An 18,722-nucleotide genomic window follows, 5' to 3' on the forward strand; every position below is an offset into this window, starting at 1 on the left:
AAACCTGGGTGTGAGAAGTTCCTTCTTCAGCCTTATTCCTGGCATCTTTCTGCCTGCTTAGAACATGCTTTTGATCTGTTCCTCAGTGACATAAGTATGACAGTGCCAGGCCCCATGAACAAAGCCAGTGGCTGTCTAGCTGTACCCATATTTGTGTGAGTAATTGTAGCTCTGGGTGCAATATTAGGAAGCTGCACATATTTTCCAATTAACCTTTACAGGCACTAAAGTTAATATTTTGATTTCCTGCCTGACTCCTCATTCTAACTTGAGAGTGAGGAGAAGGAATATTATTTATTAAGTTCCCTCAAAAACCAGCAGTACTTTATTGTGTGGAAGTTCCATATTTTATTGAATTTAACTTCAGAGATTTTCATTTTGGTCTGCTTTTCTTCAAAGTTATTAAAAGGGACAAACACACGTTACATTTTTGGTTAGAACGTGAGCCCACAGACATGAATCTGAATTTCCAGGCTTTAGTCAATCAGCATCCACCTGTTACGGAATTTTCTTGGGTGTGCAATTCCAGTAGGGACAACTGGCTTTTCTTTTTTGCCCAAATAATGAGACAAACAAAGGACTGACTGCCCTTGACACAAGTGGCCTGACAGTGTGGTCCCAGCAGCATAAGCATTGATGTCCAGAATCCTCCATTGCATTGCTTTTATTCCATCAGCATCATTAATATGACTTTACCTAGTTCAATCCTGTTATCTGGGATTTACTCACCGTCTCTCTTGGAGAGTTTGAAGTTACATAATGAAGCTTTACTCTTAGTCCTAAAGGGAAAGATTTCAAGGTTTTTCCTATGATGGTGCAGTGACTCATTTTACTGGAGCTTCAAAAACACCAGACGATGTGATGCTTCCCACACAGTATATTTTTTGCTAAATGGGAAATTACCATACTGCCAAGGAAGAGTGAGCATGGAAAAGTCAGGCGATTCAAGTTCTAGAAAGGACTCCTTCACCAACTTTTGATGAGAGCTTAGTCTTTGATTCCTTATCTCTTCAGGGGGCATTTAAGCTCAAATAGATCTTAGGAAGACAAAGTGATAGAAAAAGCAGTATAGAGCCTTCAAGAAGAATTAAAGCACTGTATAGATGCAGAATGCATAGAAATATAAATGCAAGATATTTGTACGTGTAGGGTCACGGATGTCTTTATCAGTAATATATCAGCATAAAAATAAGGTTATTATTATGCTTTGTAAAAGGCAGCTGTTGTCCTTAGCACCTATGTTCATTCAGCAAACATTTAATGCCTATTATGCACTAACCGTTCTTCTCAGCCCTCTGAGTATAAACATGAAAAGAAAGCAGGCTCTGCCTTTAGGACAGAAAATAGACAAACCAGAAAATAGACAATCAGGACAGTTAACGCAATGATACTGTGTGCCTGGCATGTAAGTTTTTGATATATGTTGCCTAAATACATAGCTTGGAACAAATATTGCACATAACGAGAGGGATATTTAATGTCTACCTTGAAATGCCACAACTACAATTAGTACATATGGTCATGAACAACAATCTTTTGACTTTTCAGAGATGCCACTGACCAAGGCTTTTGTAGAAGTGTTGTAATAAACTGACATCTTATGCCATCTTGAAGGGAGCGTTTGGATTAAAATGCTTACTCATTTCCACATAGTCAAATGAGCTGGGGCTGTGGTTCTGGACCCGCATGATTGGATGAAGGTAAGCTTCCTTCTTGGGAAGTAAAGGAAACCTCTGGGTCTTCTACAACTGAGCGGGGATCTCAATTTGAAGATTCTATTTATTCTCTGAGCTGCCCACCTGAATATGGGGAGTTGATACCAGAAATAGTAAAGTGGCATGTGTTTTGTAATGGCCCCATTCCATTTTCCGTCCTCCCAATTCCCAGAGAAACTCAGAGATTAATGGGGAGGGGAGGTGTCAGGACAGGAAAAGGAGGGTAGATATTTCACAAATCAGTTTTCCAAATCCTCATGATGACCACCAAGATCCCAATGAGCTCACTGATCTACTGACTGCCTAACCTATGTGTGTGTTCGATACAGATGAAATGTTATGAATAAAATAACATGATTAGGATAGAAATTATTCACTAAAGGTAAACAACCAGGAAATGCCTAGTATATTTTATTACCTGTTTTTTTTTAATACTTGAATGAATTACTTATGTTTTCCAAATTTAAAAAGGACGTACTAATTGACAAAAAGCTCATTATTTTATCCCCACTGAGACCGTAGTTCAAAGAATTGCTGACCTCCAAGGCAAAGAACTCAGGTTTCTTTCCCTGGCTGTAGGAGACTGACATTTCTCCAGGCAAATAGGGCTGAAGCCCAGCAACCACTTTATCAGAGGATGCTTCTTTTTATGATATTGTTCTAGCTGGTAGATAGTGCTTGCCTACAACGTCATGGTGCTGTGGCACGTGGTGGATAAGAGGTTGGGATTTACAGCCAAGGGATTCTTGTTCCCATCTGGCTCTGATGCTTACCAGCAATGAGGACCTTTTGCAAGTGACTCTGTTTCCTCAACTGCAAAAAATGGAGATAATAATGCCTTCCTACCCTCCTTACATTTTTTTCCCCGTAAGCATTAGATAAGATAACGTAGATAAGTTCCTTACGTATAACAGGTGCTCAATAACCTGTAGCTAAGGATTGATCAGATAGTGGTGACAAGGACAAGGACTGTGGCAGAGAGGGGTAGCACATGTGCTAGTCTGTGACCTACCATAGCAGACGAGTGCATAGTACTTGGCGTAGTCGCTGAAACTTGCTGTGTAATATTGGCACCTTTTTTCCCTTAGATGGCAAGTAACGCACTTCTTGCTTGGAGGATGGCTTCCAATGCTAATTCTAGAGGAAAATGAAAATAAAGCTAAGCTGAAATTTTGAGATTGTATTTATCAAAGTGTACTACTCCATGTAAAATGACTAATTTACATATTGACATCAAACTCAGTCTATTTTTCTGTTGCCAATATCATTTAAAGTAAAGGGGGAATCACCGTATTTTGATCAGCCTGATTTTCAATCCATCTTTGCCTGAATAGGCACAAACATTGAGGGAGAAGCCCTCTGTGGTTTTCCTGTGGTGGGAGAAATATCTAACCCCTGGAATGGGAGTGCAGCAGTCAGTCCTCATAACTATCAGTCTCTTACACTTTGCAAAGTAGTGGAGAGTGCACAGTTCTTCCGTGTCTCATCTCTCTCTGTGTACTCCCATGGCGAAATACACAGTGAAGATCTGACAGTATCACCGCAAAAAGGGGCCCCTGTCCTTATCATACATGTGGAAGAGGAAATTAGTAATAAGCCAATTGGAAATAAGAAGCCACAGTTCGAGGTATCTCCTGTGCCTTTCATTTTATTTGGCAAGAAATTTGGGCTCAGGGAAGCTTCTCCTGGGAATGTTCCCTCCACATATTCCTATACAAGCCAACCTGTACCTACCAAGTCAGGCCCACTCTCTGGGTGATTGGTTTTAACATACAGCCTCCCAGACCTTACTCCAAACCCTCTGAGTTTCACTGGGATCGGGGGCGGGGGGGGGCGGCGGGGAACTAGGTGCCATGACGCTGGGATGGAGCCAGGGTTGGAGTCCTAGTGGCTAGGACTCCAACCCTAGCCACTAGGGTTGGAGTGGCTAGTAAGGTTACCTGTGGCCACTGCAGTGTTTCTTCTGCTGCTGCCCCAACCTTGCCTTGGGCATGGTAGAGGGTGGCCAGAGCCTTTGCTGTCACCAGAGAGAGATTCTTCCCAACAGATAAGAAGCTATGATCCAGGAGGGAACAGAGGATTGCAGCAGAGGGAACAATTTCTATTTTCTCAGGTATAGTTAGGAGTATTCATGTTCATAGTTTGATGTTATCTTGGAAACATTAGGTAGGCAGTTAGTAGTAAGGGGTCAATCCACTCCTATGTTCACTGCAACACTATTTACAAATAGCGATGACATGGAAACAACATAAATGTCCATCGACAGATGAATAGATTAAGAAGATGTGGTACATATACACAATGGAATACTACTCAGCCGTAAAAAAGAACAAAATAATGCCATTTGCAGCAACATGGATGGAACTAGAGATTTTCATACTAAATGAAGTAAGCCAGAAAGTGAAAGACAAATACCATATGATATCACTTACATGTGGAATCTTAAATATGGCACAGATGAACCTATCTACAGAACAGACTCACAGACATGGAGAACAGACTTATGGTTGCCAAGAGGGAGGAAGAGGGATTAACTGGGGATTTGGGGGTAGTATATGCAAACTATTACATTTAGAATGGGTAAGCAATGAGGTCCTGCTGTTTAGCACAGGGAACTATATCCAATCACTTGTGATAAAACATGATAGGAGATAATACAATAAAAAGAATGTATAGAATGTATATGTATGTGTATATTTATATACATATAAAATCGGGTCACTTTGCTGTACAGCAGAAATTGACAGAACATTGTAAATCGACTATAATAAAAACATTTTTTAAAAAACAGTAAGGTTACCATGCCCAGGTACAAGTCCTGGCTCCAGCGATATCACTGACCTTGTAGAGTTGTTGTGGGATTAAATGAAATTACACATATAAAGCAAATAAAAATGTGCATTACATACAGCATACCACCAGTCCTTGGTAGCTGTTGTTTTTACTTCCACATCCAGAAGGAGCTATTGACATCACCATTCTAATTACCAAAGGGGCCGTTGGACTACTTAAACTCTAATTTAGGTACAGAGATGAATTTCTTCCTATTATAATAGGCCATGCCAAAGAGTCATATTAAAAGAAATCACACATTATTCAGTAGGAACACATTAGGTACTCAATAAATGTGTTAAATGAACATCCTCAAAATTTAAATGAATAACCTCTAAATTTAAAGTGTTTAGTACCATGTTTACATCAGCATTATAGTTTATTGATTTTTCTTCCTGAAAACAAACATTTTGAGTTAGCTAATGCGTTGGGGGTATATATTTTTACACTGATGTGCTATACAACATTCTCTGAATATTTTATTTTAATTTAAACATTTTATTACATTTCAATCTTTTAAAAATATTCTATACAACCCCAGGGCTCTGACAGCTTTTTATTTAAATTTCAATATATAGAAATATTAGAATGACATGAATTACCTATAGATATTTCTTCTTCCAGGGTAGCCTTCAAATTCATTGCTAGAATAAAACCTGAAAATATATTCAGAAGTTATTAAACAAGTATTGATGACTAAATGGTGATAGAATTGTTAATACTAATATCAACATAGTAAACAATATAATCCAACATTCATGTAATGACACTATTATTTGGCATCTATGTACACAAATAAATGCAGTTCATAACCCTGAATTTTGCATACCTGTTCTGACTTTATAAATTATAGCTTATATCCAAATACATTATATTGATATAAAATACAAATTTATATAAAATATATAAATTATAGGAGAAAATAAAATTATGCTGAGTACGTTTTTATTTATCTATTTATTTATTTTAATTTTTTAATTTTTATTTTTTCTCTTTGTCCTTTTAGGGCTGCACTTACGGCATTTGGAGGTTCCCAGGCTAGGAGTCTAGTCAGAGCTGTTGCTGCTGGCCTACACCAGAGCCACAGCAAACGCCAGATCCGAACTGCATCTGTGACCTACACCACACCTCACAGCAATGCCGGATCCTTAATCTACTGAGCGAGGCCAGGGATCAAACCTGTAACCTCGTGGTTCCTAGTTGGATTTGTTTCTGCTGAGCCACGACAGGAACTCCTGAGTACGTTTTATTATAGGCATAGTATATCAATTCATTAGTTAGGAAAATAAACTAGGATATTTGATTAATACTACCCATTTCCTTTCTATAATTAACAGTTTACTGTTTTTTATTTATGTTATACTCTTTAATTTTATCTATATTTAGACAAACAGGCTGCGAATTTATTTTACAGAAGCCCTGACAGTAGAAAATTTTTCTATAAATCAGGAAACTCATCCTCCTGGGGATTCCACACAAAGGGGTGTGTTAATTTACACAGAAGCAAAACAAGTCACAAGAGAGTAAACTTGTTACTGAAGTATCTGGGTCCCAGTTCTAATCTGTCTTAATATAGCCATGAAGTGGGAAATCCAACTTACTGGCATGATGTTCACTCCTCTGCGAGTTTATTTGAATAACACAAAGTAACTGTCTTTAATTTCTTTTTAATCTTTAGGAAGAGCATAGTAGAGTGTGAAAAGTTTGGAATAACCTAGGTTTGGTTATTAATTTTTAATTCTTGGACTGTTCAGCAACCAAGGTACTTCTATGTTCTCACATGAAATAAAAACCTTGTTATTCCCAGGAAAAGGAAAAGGCAACAGAACACACCCACTACTAGTATTCACTTTATCTTCTAAACCAGCATCATTCTAAATGTCTTTTACTAACTTAACAGGACTCCAATCATTACTTGTCCTTGCCTTTCCCACAAACTACCTGTGAATGAACTTCTGGATAGCTTTCCCTAAAAGCCCCCTGCAGTTTTCTTTTTATGTTAAAGGTTTCACAACTGTCTTCAACGCCAGCATTTAGAACAGAGTCCACCTTCCCTCTTCCCTTTCCCATTTTCCCTCATAGCCACTGATTCACCAATCCTCGTCACCCTCTGTATGTCTTCACCATCTATTCTTCCTTTCATTCAGATAACAAGAGTGTGCCAGGCACACTATGCCAAGTGCCAAGAATGCAAAAAAGGAGGCATTGTTTTCCTCCCGAGTCCACATTTCATTGCCACTATTCTAGTTCAGGCCTCTGTCACCTCAGACCTAGATTCTGGCCATACTTGGCTCTTCCTGCTTTCAGTTTCCCCCAACCTGTTAAGCATATCATTGCTGAAATTTCACATCTGTTTTTATCTTGTCACTCCTCTGACACTGGCAGTTTTAATGGCTGCTCCATGTAATATCCAAACTCCTCTGCTGACCTTTCAAAGAATTCCATGGATTGGCAATAGGTTCCTAAAAGCTTTTTAATCTGGTAAGCCTGGATCAATGATCCTCCTCTTTTGCACTTAGAATTCCAGCTAATGGCAGGCAGGCTGTAAGAAGGGCCTTGGATTTGGACTTAACAGTGAGTGAAAGGAATTGCACCTTCTTGATTAGAGAGGCTTGATCATAAATCTTTAAGATGCTTTATTTAGATAATATGCAGGATAGACTGAAAAAGAGAGAACAGGAAAGAAGAAGCCTCATGTTGAGGTTAACAATAAAAACCTTAGAATTACTATTTTAGGTTTAAATCCTAGTTCTGCCACTAACTATGTGTCCTTGGCCAAGTTAATTAAATTTCCAAGTATTGGTTTTCTCACTTGTAAAACTGGGATCATCATTTCTACTTTACAATATGTGGTACACAACAATTGCTCAATAAATGATAGCTGTTATAAGTTATAGATAATAATCTTAAATGTATATAACAGTAAATGACTACAAGAACATTTCTATATCTGGAAGATGCCTTCTTGGACTTTTGAACCTTGTGTATTGCTTCAAGTGCTGGGCAGGAAAAACTGTCTTTAGAACCACTTATTATTTTAAAAAAAATTTATACTTTTACTATAATCATCTACTGAGTATAAGAAGAGAAATAACCACCTACTGCATAATCTTTCCCCGAAGAAATCATGTTGACTAGTTATTAAAGAATGTGCCATCTTAATGAAACCACAGCTGTCAGAACTAAAGCATAGAATAAATAACAAAACGCTCTTAACTGAAAGAGATGGTGCCATGTCATTTGTACATCCATCAGTGCCAATTAAAACCTGAATGGTACATCAAGCTTCATGCAATACTTACAGTGAATCCTGTGTTACTCTGAATATATTTATGGCCTCCCACTTGCCACTTGTAATTTGAATAGCATTTTCCTATAAAAAGACAAACATTATGTTGTGTGAAGCTGAGCGTTATTTGAGCAACCTCAAGTGAATGATCTTTGAGGAGATAAATCTTGGAAGGAACATACCACAGAGTCTTTGATATAGTGAATATGTTTGTAGCCATCCTTGTCGCTAAATATTTTGTAGTATGAAATGGCATCATAGCTGAAAAACTGGTGTTGAAACAAAGAACTGAAAGAAATGAACAGAGGTTATGTTCAGAAGACAAACTGAAATAAAACTATAGATTTTTTTTTTAAGCAATGTGTAGTTATAAGTATCAGAACCAGGATGCCTTGCCTTTCCTATGTTTCATCACTCATACCTGACATTCCTTTTTTTCAGATGGACAGCTTTCCTGGTGATTCTAACAGGAGCTTACATATTCCAAACTACTGCTTAACTGCTACTGCATACACCTGGTTTTATAATGTTTAGTTTGATTGAATTTCTATGTTCTGAGATTATGCGATTTGAAATGGAGCTAAAAGAATTACAAGTGAATATTAATGTTGAACCAAGTCAAACTTCAAAATATGGTATTTGACTGAAGTGTGACTCTTAGAAAGGCTGTTAGCTCTTTTAACTCTTTTTTTTTTTTTTTTCCACTTAGGGCCACACCTGCAGCAGATGGAAGTTCCCAGGCTAGGGGTCTAATCAGAGTTGCAGCTGCTGGCCTACTCCACAGCCACAGCAACACCAGGTCCAATCCACATCCACAGCAATGCCGGATCCTTAACCCAGCAAGGGAGGCCAGGGATCGAACCCGCATCCTCATGGACACTAGTTGGGTTCTTACTAGTGAGCCACAAAAGGAGCTCCAAGTAAGACCATTAGCTCTTTTAATTCTTGATTTGTCTAATGCCAAGCACCTAATGCTGATGATACAATAAAGACATTTTAAAGTGCAAAAATGTATCATGACCTGCTAGCCACAGTTTTTAACAGCAGGTAGGGACTTCTGGACTTGAGAGAAAACTGTAGCCCAGGACAAGCCAATGAGAGGTTTACTCCTTGAGCTCATGGAGTTGAGCAGACCTCCTTGCCCAGTTCTGACCTACTCCCAGGGCCCAGCTCGCCATCTGCTGGGAATTGCTCTAAGACCTGAGGACTCCCTGACAGGTCTCATATGCCCTGGAACAGTGTTAACCACACCTAGACATCCTGAAAGGTACAGATAACTAAAGTCCTGCAAATGTCCTCACACCGAATTTTAGCTAGTAGTTTCTCCCACTAAAAAAAAAACAAAAAAACAACAGACTCATTTTACGTTTGCTGGTTTCTTTTCTCCTCTGGTCATTGGGTTGGGGAAGGATGGTAACATGGTGAAAGAACTCTGTGAGGAAAGAGCTGTTCTGCATCATTCATAGTAGATTTTCCCACAAGTTAGCAGTTACCAGCTCTTTTTGCTGGAGGTTTTGCTGGAGTGCTGCCACATGACAGTGAACCAAGATGTCTGGGTCCTTTATTACTGACCAAACAGGAACAACCAAAAGACCACTGGTATCTTTCAGCCTCAAACACCTATTTTGCTGACACCCATCTTACTGAGACTCCCTTTGAACAAAAGGAGGGCAAGGGAAGTAGCTGTAGACATCTTTCAATGATGGCCCCGAATGTGATTTGATACTTTTTTTTTTGTCTTTTTAGGGGCACACCCACAGCATATGGAAGTTCCCAGGCTAGGGGTCAAATCAGAGCTGCAGCTGCTGGCCTACACCACAGCCACAGTCACAGCAATCCCAGATCCAAAACACGTCTGCAACCTATACCAGAGCTCATAGCAACACTGGATCCTTAACCCACTGAGCGAGGCCAGGGATCAAACCTGTGTCCTCATGGATGCTAATCAGATTTGTTTCTGCTGAGCCATGATGGGAATGCCCATGGTACTTGATACTTTTTGATGAAAGTCATGATTAGAATTTCACGATACCGAAATGCAACTTATTTGATACAGTGGCTGTGGGGTCTAAATAATATCCCCCAACCTCAGAAGAAGCCAGTTCCCCCCCAACAAAATTCATATGTTGAAATCCTACCCTTCAATAGGATGGTCTTAGGAGGCGGGGCCTTTGGGAGGTAATTAGGCTTAGATGAGGTCATAAGGGTAGCCAGAGAGCACCCACCCTCTGCCCTGTTCTTGGCCATTCAGATACAACAAGAAGTTGACAGTTTGCAATCCAGAAGAGAACTGTCACCAGAACCTGACCATGCTGCCATCCCAATCTCAGATTTCCAGCCTATAAGAAATAAGTTTTTGTTGTTTATAAGCCACTCAGTCTACAGTATATTGTTAGGGCAGCACAAATGGACTAAGACGATGACCCTGCTTGAAAGTAGGGTCTTCATAGATGTGATCAAGGTAAGAACTAAGATGTGATCATACTGGATTAGAGTGGGCCCGAGAGCCAATCATTGTTGTTCTTATAAGAAAAGAAGAGGACACAAAAGACCCAGAGAGGACAAGGCCACGTGAAGATGGAAGCTGAGATTGGGGTGATGCAGCTGCTAGTCAAGGAAGCCCAAAGATTACCAGGAGCCACCAGAAGCTGGAAGAGGTGAGGAAAATTCTTCCCTGGAGACGTTAAAGGGACTATGACCCTGCCAATTCCTTGACTTTGGACTTGTTGTATCCTCCAGAATGGTAAAAGAATCAAATTTCTGTTGTTTTAAGCTAAGTTTCTGGTTATTGGTTATAGCAGCCTTTGGAAACGAATGTAGTATCCTAAGTCTGTTTCTTTGGCATAAAGTTCATATTTTTAACAAACGAAAGTGGAATAATGAGACACTGCTATCTCTTTACATGATTCCCTGATTAGTTTCATTAATAATAAGACTAGCTCTAATAGGATTTTGTGTATTGAGACGAAGTGAAATCGAGCCAAGAGGCCCAGGAATAGAGAATTCTGATTTGTAGTTTTATGGATGGAATTTTATTAGTTTGGTCTGACAAATCACCTTTCATTTTAGAGTGAGGCTTTGCCCTCTTAGCCAAATGGTGACATACTTACTAGTAACCGTTTTACAAGATGAAAAGACAAAAACTGGCTCTATGTTGTCTTAACCACTAAAATGGAATCCGGGTCACAAAATATTATAAGGTACCAGAGTAAAAAAATACTCTCCTCACATCTTCAGTTAGTTAAGGAACTCTCAAAAAGATTTAGTTCTAGATTAAACGGAAAATTTCATTTTCATTAAATGTAGAAGGAAAGAGGGCAGAGTTTTATGTTTTAAGATAATAGAATCAGGCCAACAGGAAGAGTTTTGCAAGGCAAAGACTGTTATCTTCTCCCCTTTTATCGCACACATCAAAGACAGCTGCTTCAGATGAACAGGTAACTTGGACGAGGTAAAGAGGGTGTGAAATATTTCCGTATTCACTTCACCAGAGCTCGGTCCATAATGCATTCTAGCTAAGTGCTTCTTGCGGGCAAGTCACACTTGGACCCTAGGTAAGCACACATAACTAGGTGGTCCTCAGTTTTAACAAGGCCTATGCACAGGTCCCTTTATTATGCTTAGATGTGCTGATAAATTACTCATCTCTATGTGCAAAGCCATTTAAAATATTTTCCTTGGAAGGTAAGATTATTTACCACCAGTGAATATCTTGCTACAGTTGCTACTTATCTAAGGCTGATGCCCAGCCTGAGTCCAGATTCAGGCAAAAGCACAGACTTTCAAGCGTTGAGTAGAACATTTATTTTTCTGAACCAAAGAATTTTGCCAAATGCTTTAAGGGGGTGTGGCATATTACTTAATTATTTTGAAATGATTTAACTGTAGCTTTGCAGTCTAAGCATTATACTCTTAGTGTTTACTTATTTATATACTAAAGTATTTGATTAAATCTTTTTGTTCTCAAGAGGGCAAAAATATATATTATTTAAAGGGAATTTGTTGTTATTTTTCTGATCAAATATTAAAAAAAATTTAGGCTATTTACCCCAAATTAAGGCACAATATCTCAAGCTGGAGGAAAAGAAAGCTCTAGACAAAGTTCTTAAGAAACTATTTGCTAGCAGTGCCTGCAACTAGCAGGTCAACTACTTTCAGCAAGTCATCTAATCTCACTTTTTTAACTTACAGATGATCTCTGAAGGTCTTCTTCAGTTTAAATCTCTTTGATAAATACTAAGGGAACAAATGCTCTAAAATTGATCTTTAAATTTATACTAATATGACTAGCCTGTACACTTTAGCTAAAACCTTCATAAATATTTGAACAAATGTCTAGAAAACATATATATTTCTAGGTTATTTCTGCATAGTTTTATTAAGCCACTGGTTTGATTATAGGTCAAAGAAGCTGTGCAGCATGATAGATAGGATATATATATATATGTGTGTGTGTGTGTATGTATATATATATATATATGAATAGTTTCTAAATAAAGTGATATCAGATAGGGAAATGTGTGCTTTGTTATACATAATGAAATCCATTTACTCATTTCATTTCATGTAAAATTTAAAAACGTTCTCTCTGAACCAAGGATACACATTGTAATTATTTTCCTTGGATTCAAATGGCTAATATTCATTAATATTATTTTAAGCAGATCAGGGATTATGCTGCCTTTTGAAAAATAGCTTTATTATATTTTTAAGAAGTAATATTAATTATAGATATCAGAGTTGGTTGAAAAGTTAAGGTCAGAACAAGAGGTATATGACTTGTTCTCAATGAATTCTAAATATATAGACATTAAAAATTGTCTGGCACAAAAGTGATGAAGGAATCACTACCTTTGTGTTTTTTTACCTGATGTTTTTCTATAAAAACAAGTACTGCCCATTTGGATACATTTCAAATACTTCTTTGATAGCTGAGAATTTGTCAAATTTCAATAAAGATAAGGAAAAGGTAACAATCATACTCCACCAGCCCATCCAGTTCTGCTTTCTTCTATGTGCTCCTGGGTCTAAAATGAAAAAGAAAATTACATAAAACTTAGTATTAGAAGGACACATTTTCCTACATATAATCTGGACACTTGAACAAGTCAAGCTCCCTGGTCAGAGTGTCCTATTACTAGTCAACTAACTTCACATTTAAGCTGAAGATGACTATATCCAAAATATTAAACAGCACTATTGCACACACCTGGGTAATCTAAGGGCTGTATCTTTTTACAAAACATTTATAATTCTGATTAAATTTTCCATGAGGCAATGACTGGAATTATGACATTATCTATGGAGGCCTAGCACAAGACAAACATTTGTTGTTATGTATGTTAAAAAGGCATTTCACAGTGGAGTTTAGGTTAATTTGTTTTTCTCCCTCAATCTAATGAAGTAGCTAGGAATCTTAAAATTTGCATTGAATCTTATCTTGGTATATATTTTAGTGTAGTACACAATCATTTATTAAACAAATACTTAGTAAGCCTAAAAGAATGAATAGGTTTTTCTAGACAAACAATTAGAGGAAGAACATTCTATGTAGAATGAACAGTTTAGAGACCAGGCCAGCTTAGAAAACCACAGGTGGTTCAGTATGGCTGAGTGGAGGGTGACTGATTGTAGGAAAGAGAAGATGGGGGAAAATGAAGAGGGATCAGCAAGATCTTGGAGAAAACTTTATGCCACCCTAGGAAGTTTGGATTTCTGTTTCAGGCAAATCCTTTGAAAGATTTCAGTATTACAATTTGAAAAATATAATTGTGAACATGATACAGAGAATGGATTAGAAGTAAGAGGGAAGCAGAAACATCAATGAGAAGGCTAATGTAATGTTTGGGAAAAGGATGCTAAAGACCCAAATCTAGGTAGTGTAGTGAGGATGGAGCAGAGAAAATGTAGCCAGAGATACATAAAAGTTCAAATCCTCAGAATAAATTTGTGGGGCAAGTGGTAATTGAAATATCTACTATTAGATGAAAATCACCTGGGAGAGTAATAGATCATTATGACAGAGACTGCTAAGATAATTAGCAAGCATTTCCTCTTTTTGCTAGGACTACAGGTACCTGGGCTACATTTCCCAGGCCCCCTTCCAGTTGGATGTGGTCACATGATAAGTTCTAACCCATGGTGTGTGCACAAAAGTGACTCATGCTACTTCTATACCTAACCCATAAAACACTCTTAGATATGATCCTCTATTCTTTTTTCCATCCCTCCAGATGGATGTTGATGATCAGGTTTGAATAACCTTGGAATGCCCTTAGAAGCCACTGGATGAAGATCATAGAAATGTTATCAACCTGAGTTCCTGAATGACTGCGTGGAGAAGAGCACCCCATCCCCCACTCTCACCATTCCCCACTTACCAGGACTCACTATTGGATGGTTACATGAATGTGCAAAGTTTCTACTGTATTAAACCACTGAATTTTTGGAGGGGTTTGTTGTTGTTACTGTTATAACAGTTAGCCTATCTTGCAAATACATTAACTTGGAGAATAATAAGATTTCTAGAGAAGTCAAAAGAGGAAAAGCTGGAAAGGAAAAGAACAGTCAGTAAAGTAGAAAAGAGAACTATATGAGAGTGTACTGTCATAAAAAGCAAGGGAATAATAAATTTTAAAAATATAGTTTGGTTTGTCTCCTATAGGGATAGGCCAGTATCTCAGAGAGAACTGGTTAAGACAAGACTTGATAGTGAAACTTTTTGGATTCATTACTTTTAGCTATTAAGAGAAAATTAATTTTAATTCTCTTTCATAGAAGAAAGAATAATACGAAAGGTTTTGCCCCCAAACCACAAATATATCTTACTAATATAGTCATATTACAAGTAACTATTGCCAGTTTCCTTTGCCTCTTTGTTTTGGGTATGACTCCCAACATGAATAAAATGTTGCTAAATCTCTTAATCTTAAATATTATTTGTTTTCAAATACACACACACACACACACACACACACCAGTCATGAGTATAACAGTTGCTGGAAAATTCAACTCTATTGTTCTTAAATATGAAAATATATTCCATGCACTTATCATGCTATTTTGAAACAGAGCTTATTTTGAAATTCTAAGATTAGTCAAACCTGATATTCTAAACTTAATTGCTGATTTTGGCCATAAAGTTAAAGTTTATGTTCCAGGGAATTCCACATCTCATTGAATGAGCATCCTATGTTCTGTCAGTTTGGATTAGGTTGTCTCAGATTTGATAAATTAGAATTTCAAATTCCAAAGCAATCACAGTTTTTTAATGCCTAGTTTTAAGGGCTAAAAGTTGTATCTAAATGACCAGTCTTCCAGTTGTAAACTAATAAAATGAAAGCAGTAATTCCCAGTATATAGAATTAAATGAAAATGTTAAAGGCATATTCATCCAAAGCTGACTAATCAAACCAATGGTTTTTAATTAACTAGAACAATCAAATTTAATCTATCTTTTTTTTGCCTATAATACTGAACTAAAGCCAAAAATCTCTCTGCTTTGTATATCAAACTATAAATAAGATAAAAATAAGCTTCTAGCATATTCCATCAGAATTAGTCAAGCTTCGTACAGACACAGTAGTGATTTAAAAATATTTTTAGTCTGAGTAATGTTGACTATTATAGTCCTGATGTATTTCCAAACAGATTCATACGACTTTTTTCTTGCAAAACATAATGTCCTAATTTCTAGATGGAATTTAGTGTTTTACTCTGATTACTTTGTGCTTTTTTTCTTACTTTATAAAATAGGTTTAGTCTATATTTGGTTTAATGAACATTTCTTCATAATTAGATGTCTCATGAAATGTACCCATCAAATTTCCTATTTAAAGAAAACATTTTGTATTTCATAGTCTCTAACGTAAGTACTTATGAACAGGCCTATTTTGAAGCTTTTTGATTGGTGAAGTAGTTTTCTGACTCATTATTTCAACGGATTATGTTTGGGTTTGAGCAATAAAAACAATTAAAACTCAACAATATATCTGTACCTAATTTTTAAGTTTTTTACTCCCTAAAATTAGTATAGCATGGAACACTCTCCTAAGATAACAGGATAGCAGAATAATTTGATCTATGTCATATTCTCAGTTACCTATTTTTAATTTTAAACTGGGAGTATTTGGCTTTCCTTTGATAATATTCATTTACTTTGGAAATTTTTTTTTAAGATTTTATGGCCATACCCACATGGAAATTCCTGGGCCAGGAATTGAATCTGAGCCACAGCTGTGAACTGTGCCACAGCTGCAGCAACACTAGATTCTTTAACCCACTGCATTGGGCTGGGGATCAAACCTGCACCTCCAAAGGGACCCAAGCTACTGCAGTTGGATTCTTAACCCACTGTGCCATGGTGGGAACTTCTACTTTGGAATTTTTATTTTTCATTTTTGATATTGAATAGAACTTGTTTCCATTTGCATTTTTCCTCTGTTTCTTTTGAATAGAACACATCTATTTCCCTTAATGGACCCATCTTATTTCATCTTCATTATTTTGCATTTTTTTGACTGCCAATCTTGTAATCTAAAAAGGATGAATTTCCATCCTAATTCAGAACAAGATGTCTTATTTTAGCAATGTCACATTGTTTCATTTAGTCTTTTTCTCTATTCAATTTCAGTGCTAAAGTCACTCAAGAAAACAAGAGGTACCTTATTTATTTAATCAAAATAATAAACCTGTGAATAGAGAAGGTTAGTTTTTGTAAAGCAATGAAGAGTTGAATACAGTAATTCTGCTTCATAATATAAAATGTTAGCCATAAATATGTCCCCACTCTTGTACTTTCAGCTTCAGAAATATACCTCTGTGGTTTTGAGATAGCCTACCTTTGGACAGTTCCATGTCTGCCAGTCTTCCCTGAAATCACATATAGATAAGACTGAAACATTCTGGATTCTTTTCAGCCACTGCAAACATATTCGGTCATCAGTAACCCATGTGAACCAGCTGAAATAATAATCACTGCAAATAAATCAAAATAGACAGTCACAACCATAAATCAATATCACAATCAAATAATTTTTTAATTTGTGTTTTCTAAATGATGTATTTTATTATACTGAAATATGTTTCCATAGATAAGAAAGGCAAAACTTAACTTTCTCTACAGAGAAAGTTTAAATATACCTGCTGACTTTTTTAGAGAGTATCCATAAGAGTGTGTTCATTTAAAAGAATTATTTTATACTTGAGTTTTCTCCTCATTTGGGATTTTTTTATATCTTAGGGAAAATTTTCAGGCCCAAGGCCAAAGTTACTGGTCGATCTAGAGGGGAAAAAGCATTAAACTGGCTCTTTTGCAGAGGTAAACTAAAGCTCTCACTTTTTAACTAGTTGAAAGAGAGCCAGGTGAGTAAAACACCATCTTTCTTTCCAGGCAGGTTTACGTTGGAAGCCAAGTTTTAGCTGGGACCATAGTCAGGGGTTGAAATTCAGGTTAGTATAATAATCAAAGATGATATAGGCAAAGCCAAAGTTGATGTCAATGAATGGCAGCGATATTACTTGGCTCTGAGGGTGAACTTGTGGTTAGAGAACAACAAAGTCAATGAACTACAGAATTTTGGATGTTGATGTAAAAGGAATCAAGGAGCCAGAGGGGTCTCTGGCTTTATCTCCTACAGTTATACTACCTTAGGCTAATCACTTAATATATCTCTGCCTCTGTTTCTATATAAAATGGGAGTAGTAAGATTACCAGTTTTAAAGTTTGCAGTAAAGATTTGCTGAGAATGCTTAAAGTGTTATGAACCATGCTTGCTATTTAGTGAGCGCTCAAAAAAATGTCAGCTATTGCTATTGTATAGTTAGTACTGTACAGATGCTCAGGCAAGGCTTGTGACTCCTTATAGGATGCTCTATCATCCAAAGGATGAGTGACACACACAAAAAACCTGATGTTTTTGTGGGTTTATTTTGGGTTCTTTTTGCTTTTTAGGGCCACTGCCTCAGCATATGGAGGTTCCAGGCTAGGGGTCAAATCAGAGCTGTGGCTGCTGGCCTACATCACAGCCATAGCAATGTCAGATCCAAGCTGCATCTGCGAACTACACTACAGCTCACAGCAACTCCTGATCCTTAACCCACTGCAAGGTCAGGGATGGAACCTATGTCCTCATGGATTCGTTTCGGCTGAGCCATGATGGGAACTCCCAGAAAACCAGATGTATCTACTCAAGTTTTCACCAACTAGATTAGGGTGGGGAATAATGGATAATTTTTAAGATTTTTTATTTTTTATCTAAGAGTGGATTCTCTTTGACAAAGCCCAGCAAAGACCTCTGATGAAGTTCTTTTTCCTATTATTGTTCAATCATCAAGCCTTGGCTGACTCCTTCTTGAGGCAGGGGGAGAGGAGTCAGGCCTTGGACTGCTAGGGTTTGGAAAGGCATAAAGAGGCCCATCAAGCAGGGTTTGGGGTCCTCCCTGCCTCATCCACTTCGACCAGAATGACCAGGGCTAATCCGACAAGATCTACTTAGGGCACCATGCTGGCAAAGTAAGAACACTTCTATCCCTGTCTGCCTGCAATTAATCCCCAAACAGATAACTCTGCTACCAGATCACCTCAAATAGACTGCATCCTACTGAAAAATGTTAATATTTAGAGAGGGTTGGCTTATCTTCTCCTGTTTGTCATGCGCGTGTGATAAGCATGATCCACAAACACAGGGGAGGAGAAAAAGTAGGCCAGACACGAAAAAAGCCAGGCTGAGGACATACATGAATTTTACTACCAACCTGTTTGATCCTAGCTTACATTCACACATCTAAGGGAAGTATCACTTAGAGCACCATGGTCGTCTTTTTTTTTTTTTTTTGTCTTTTTAGGGCCATACCTGCAGCATATGGAGGTTCCCAGGCTAGGGATA

At 37.5% G+C, this 18,722-nt stretch overlaps 1 protein-coding gene across 1 annotated transcript in view; it reads right to left on the reverse strand.

Annotated features, from left to right (window-relative positions):
- The window catches only part of FAP (fibroblast activation protein alpha), a 71,005-nt gene that overhangs the window by 23,791 nt on the left and 28,492 nt on the right, over positions 1-18,722 (reverse strand). Inside the window, 7 exon segments of the mRNA XM_047772746.1 lie at positions 2,728-2,852; positions 5,150-5,203; positions 7,850-7,920; positions 8,019-8,102; positions 8,104-8,124; positions 12,819-12,863; positions 16,677-16,812. Of these exon segments, the coding sequence (XP_047628702.1) occupies positions 2,728-2,852; positions 5,150-5,203; positions 7,850-7,920; positions 8,019-8,102; positions 8,104-8,124; positions 12,819-12,863; positions 16,677-16,812 (536 nt within the window).

This window comes from Phacochoerus africanus, chromosome 3 (genome assembly GCF_016906955.1).
Source record: "Phacochoerus africanus isolate WHEZ1 chromosome 3, ROS_Pafr_v1, whole genome shotgun sequence".
In the NCBI taxonomy this organism is placed as follows: domain Eukaryota; kingdom Metazoa; phylum Chordata; class Mammalia; order Artiodactyla; family Suidae; genus Phacochoerus; species Phacochoerus africanus.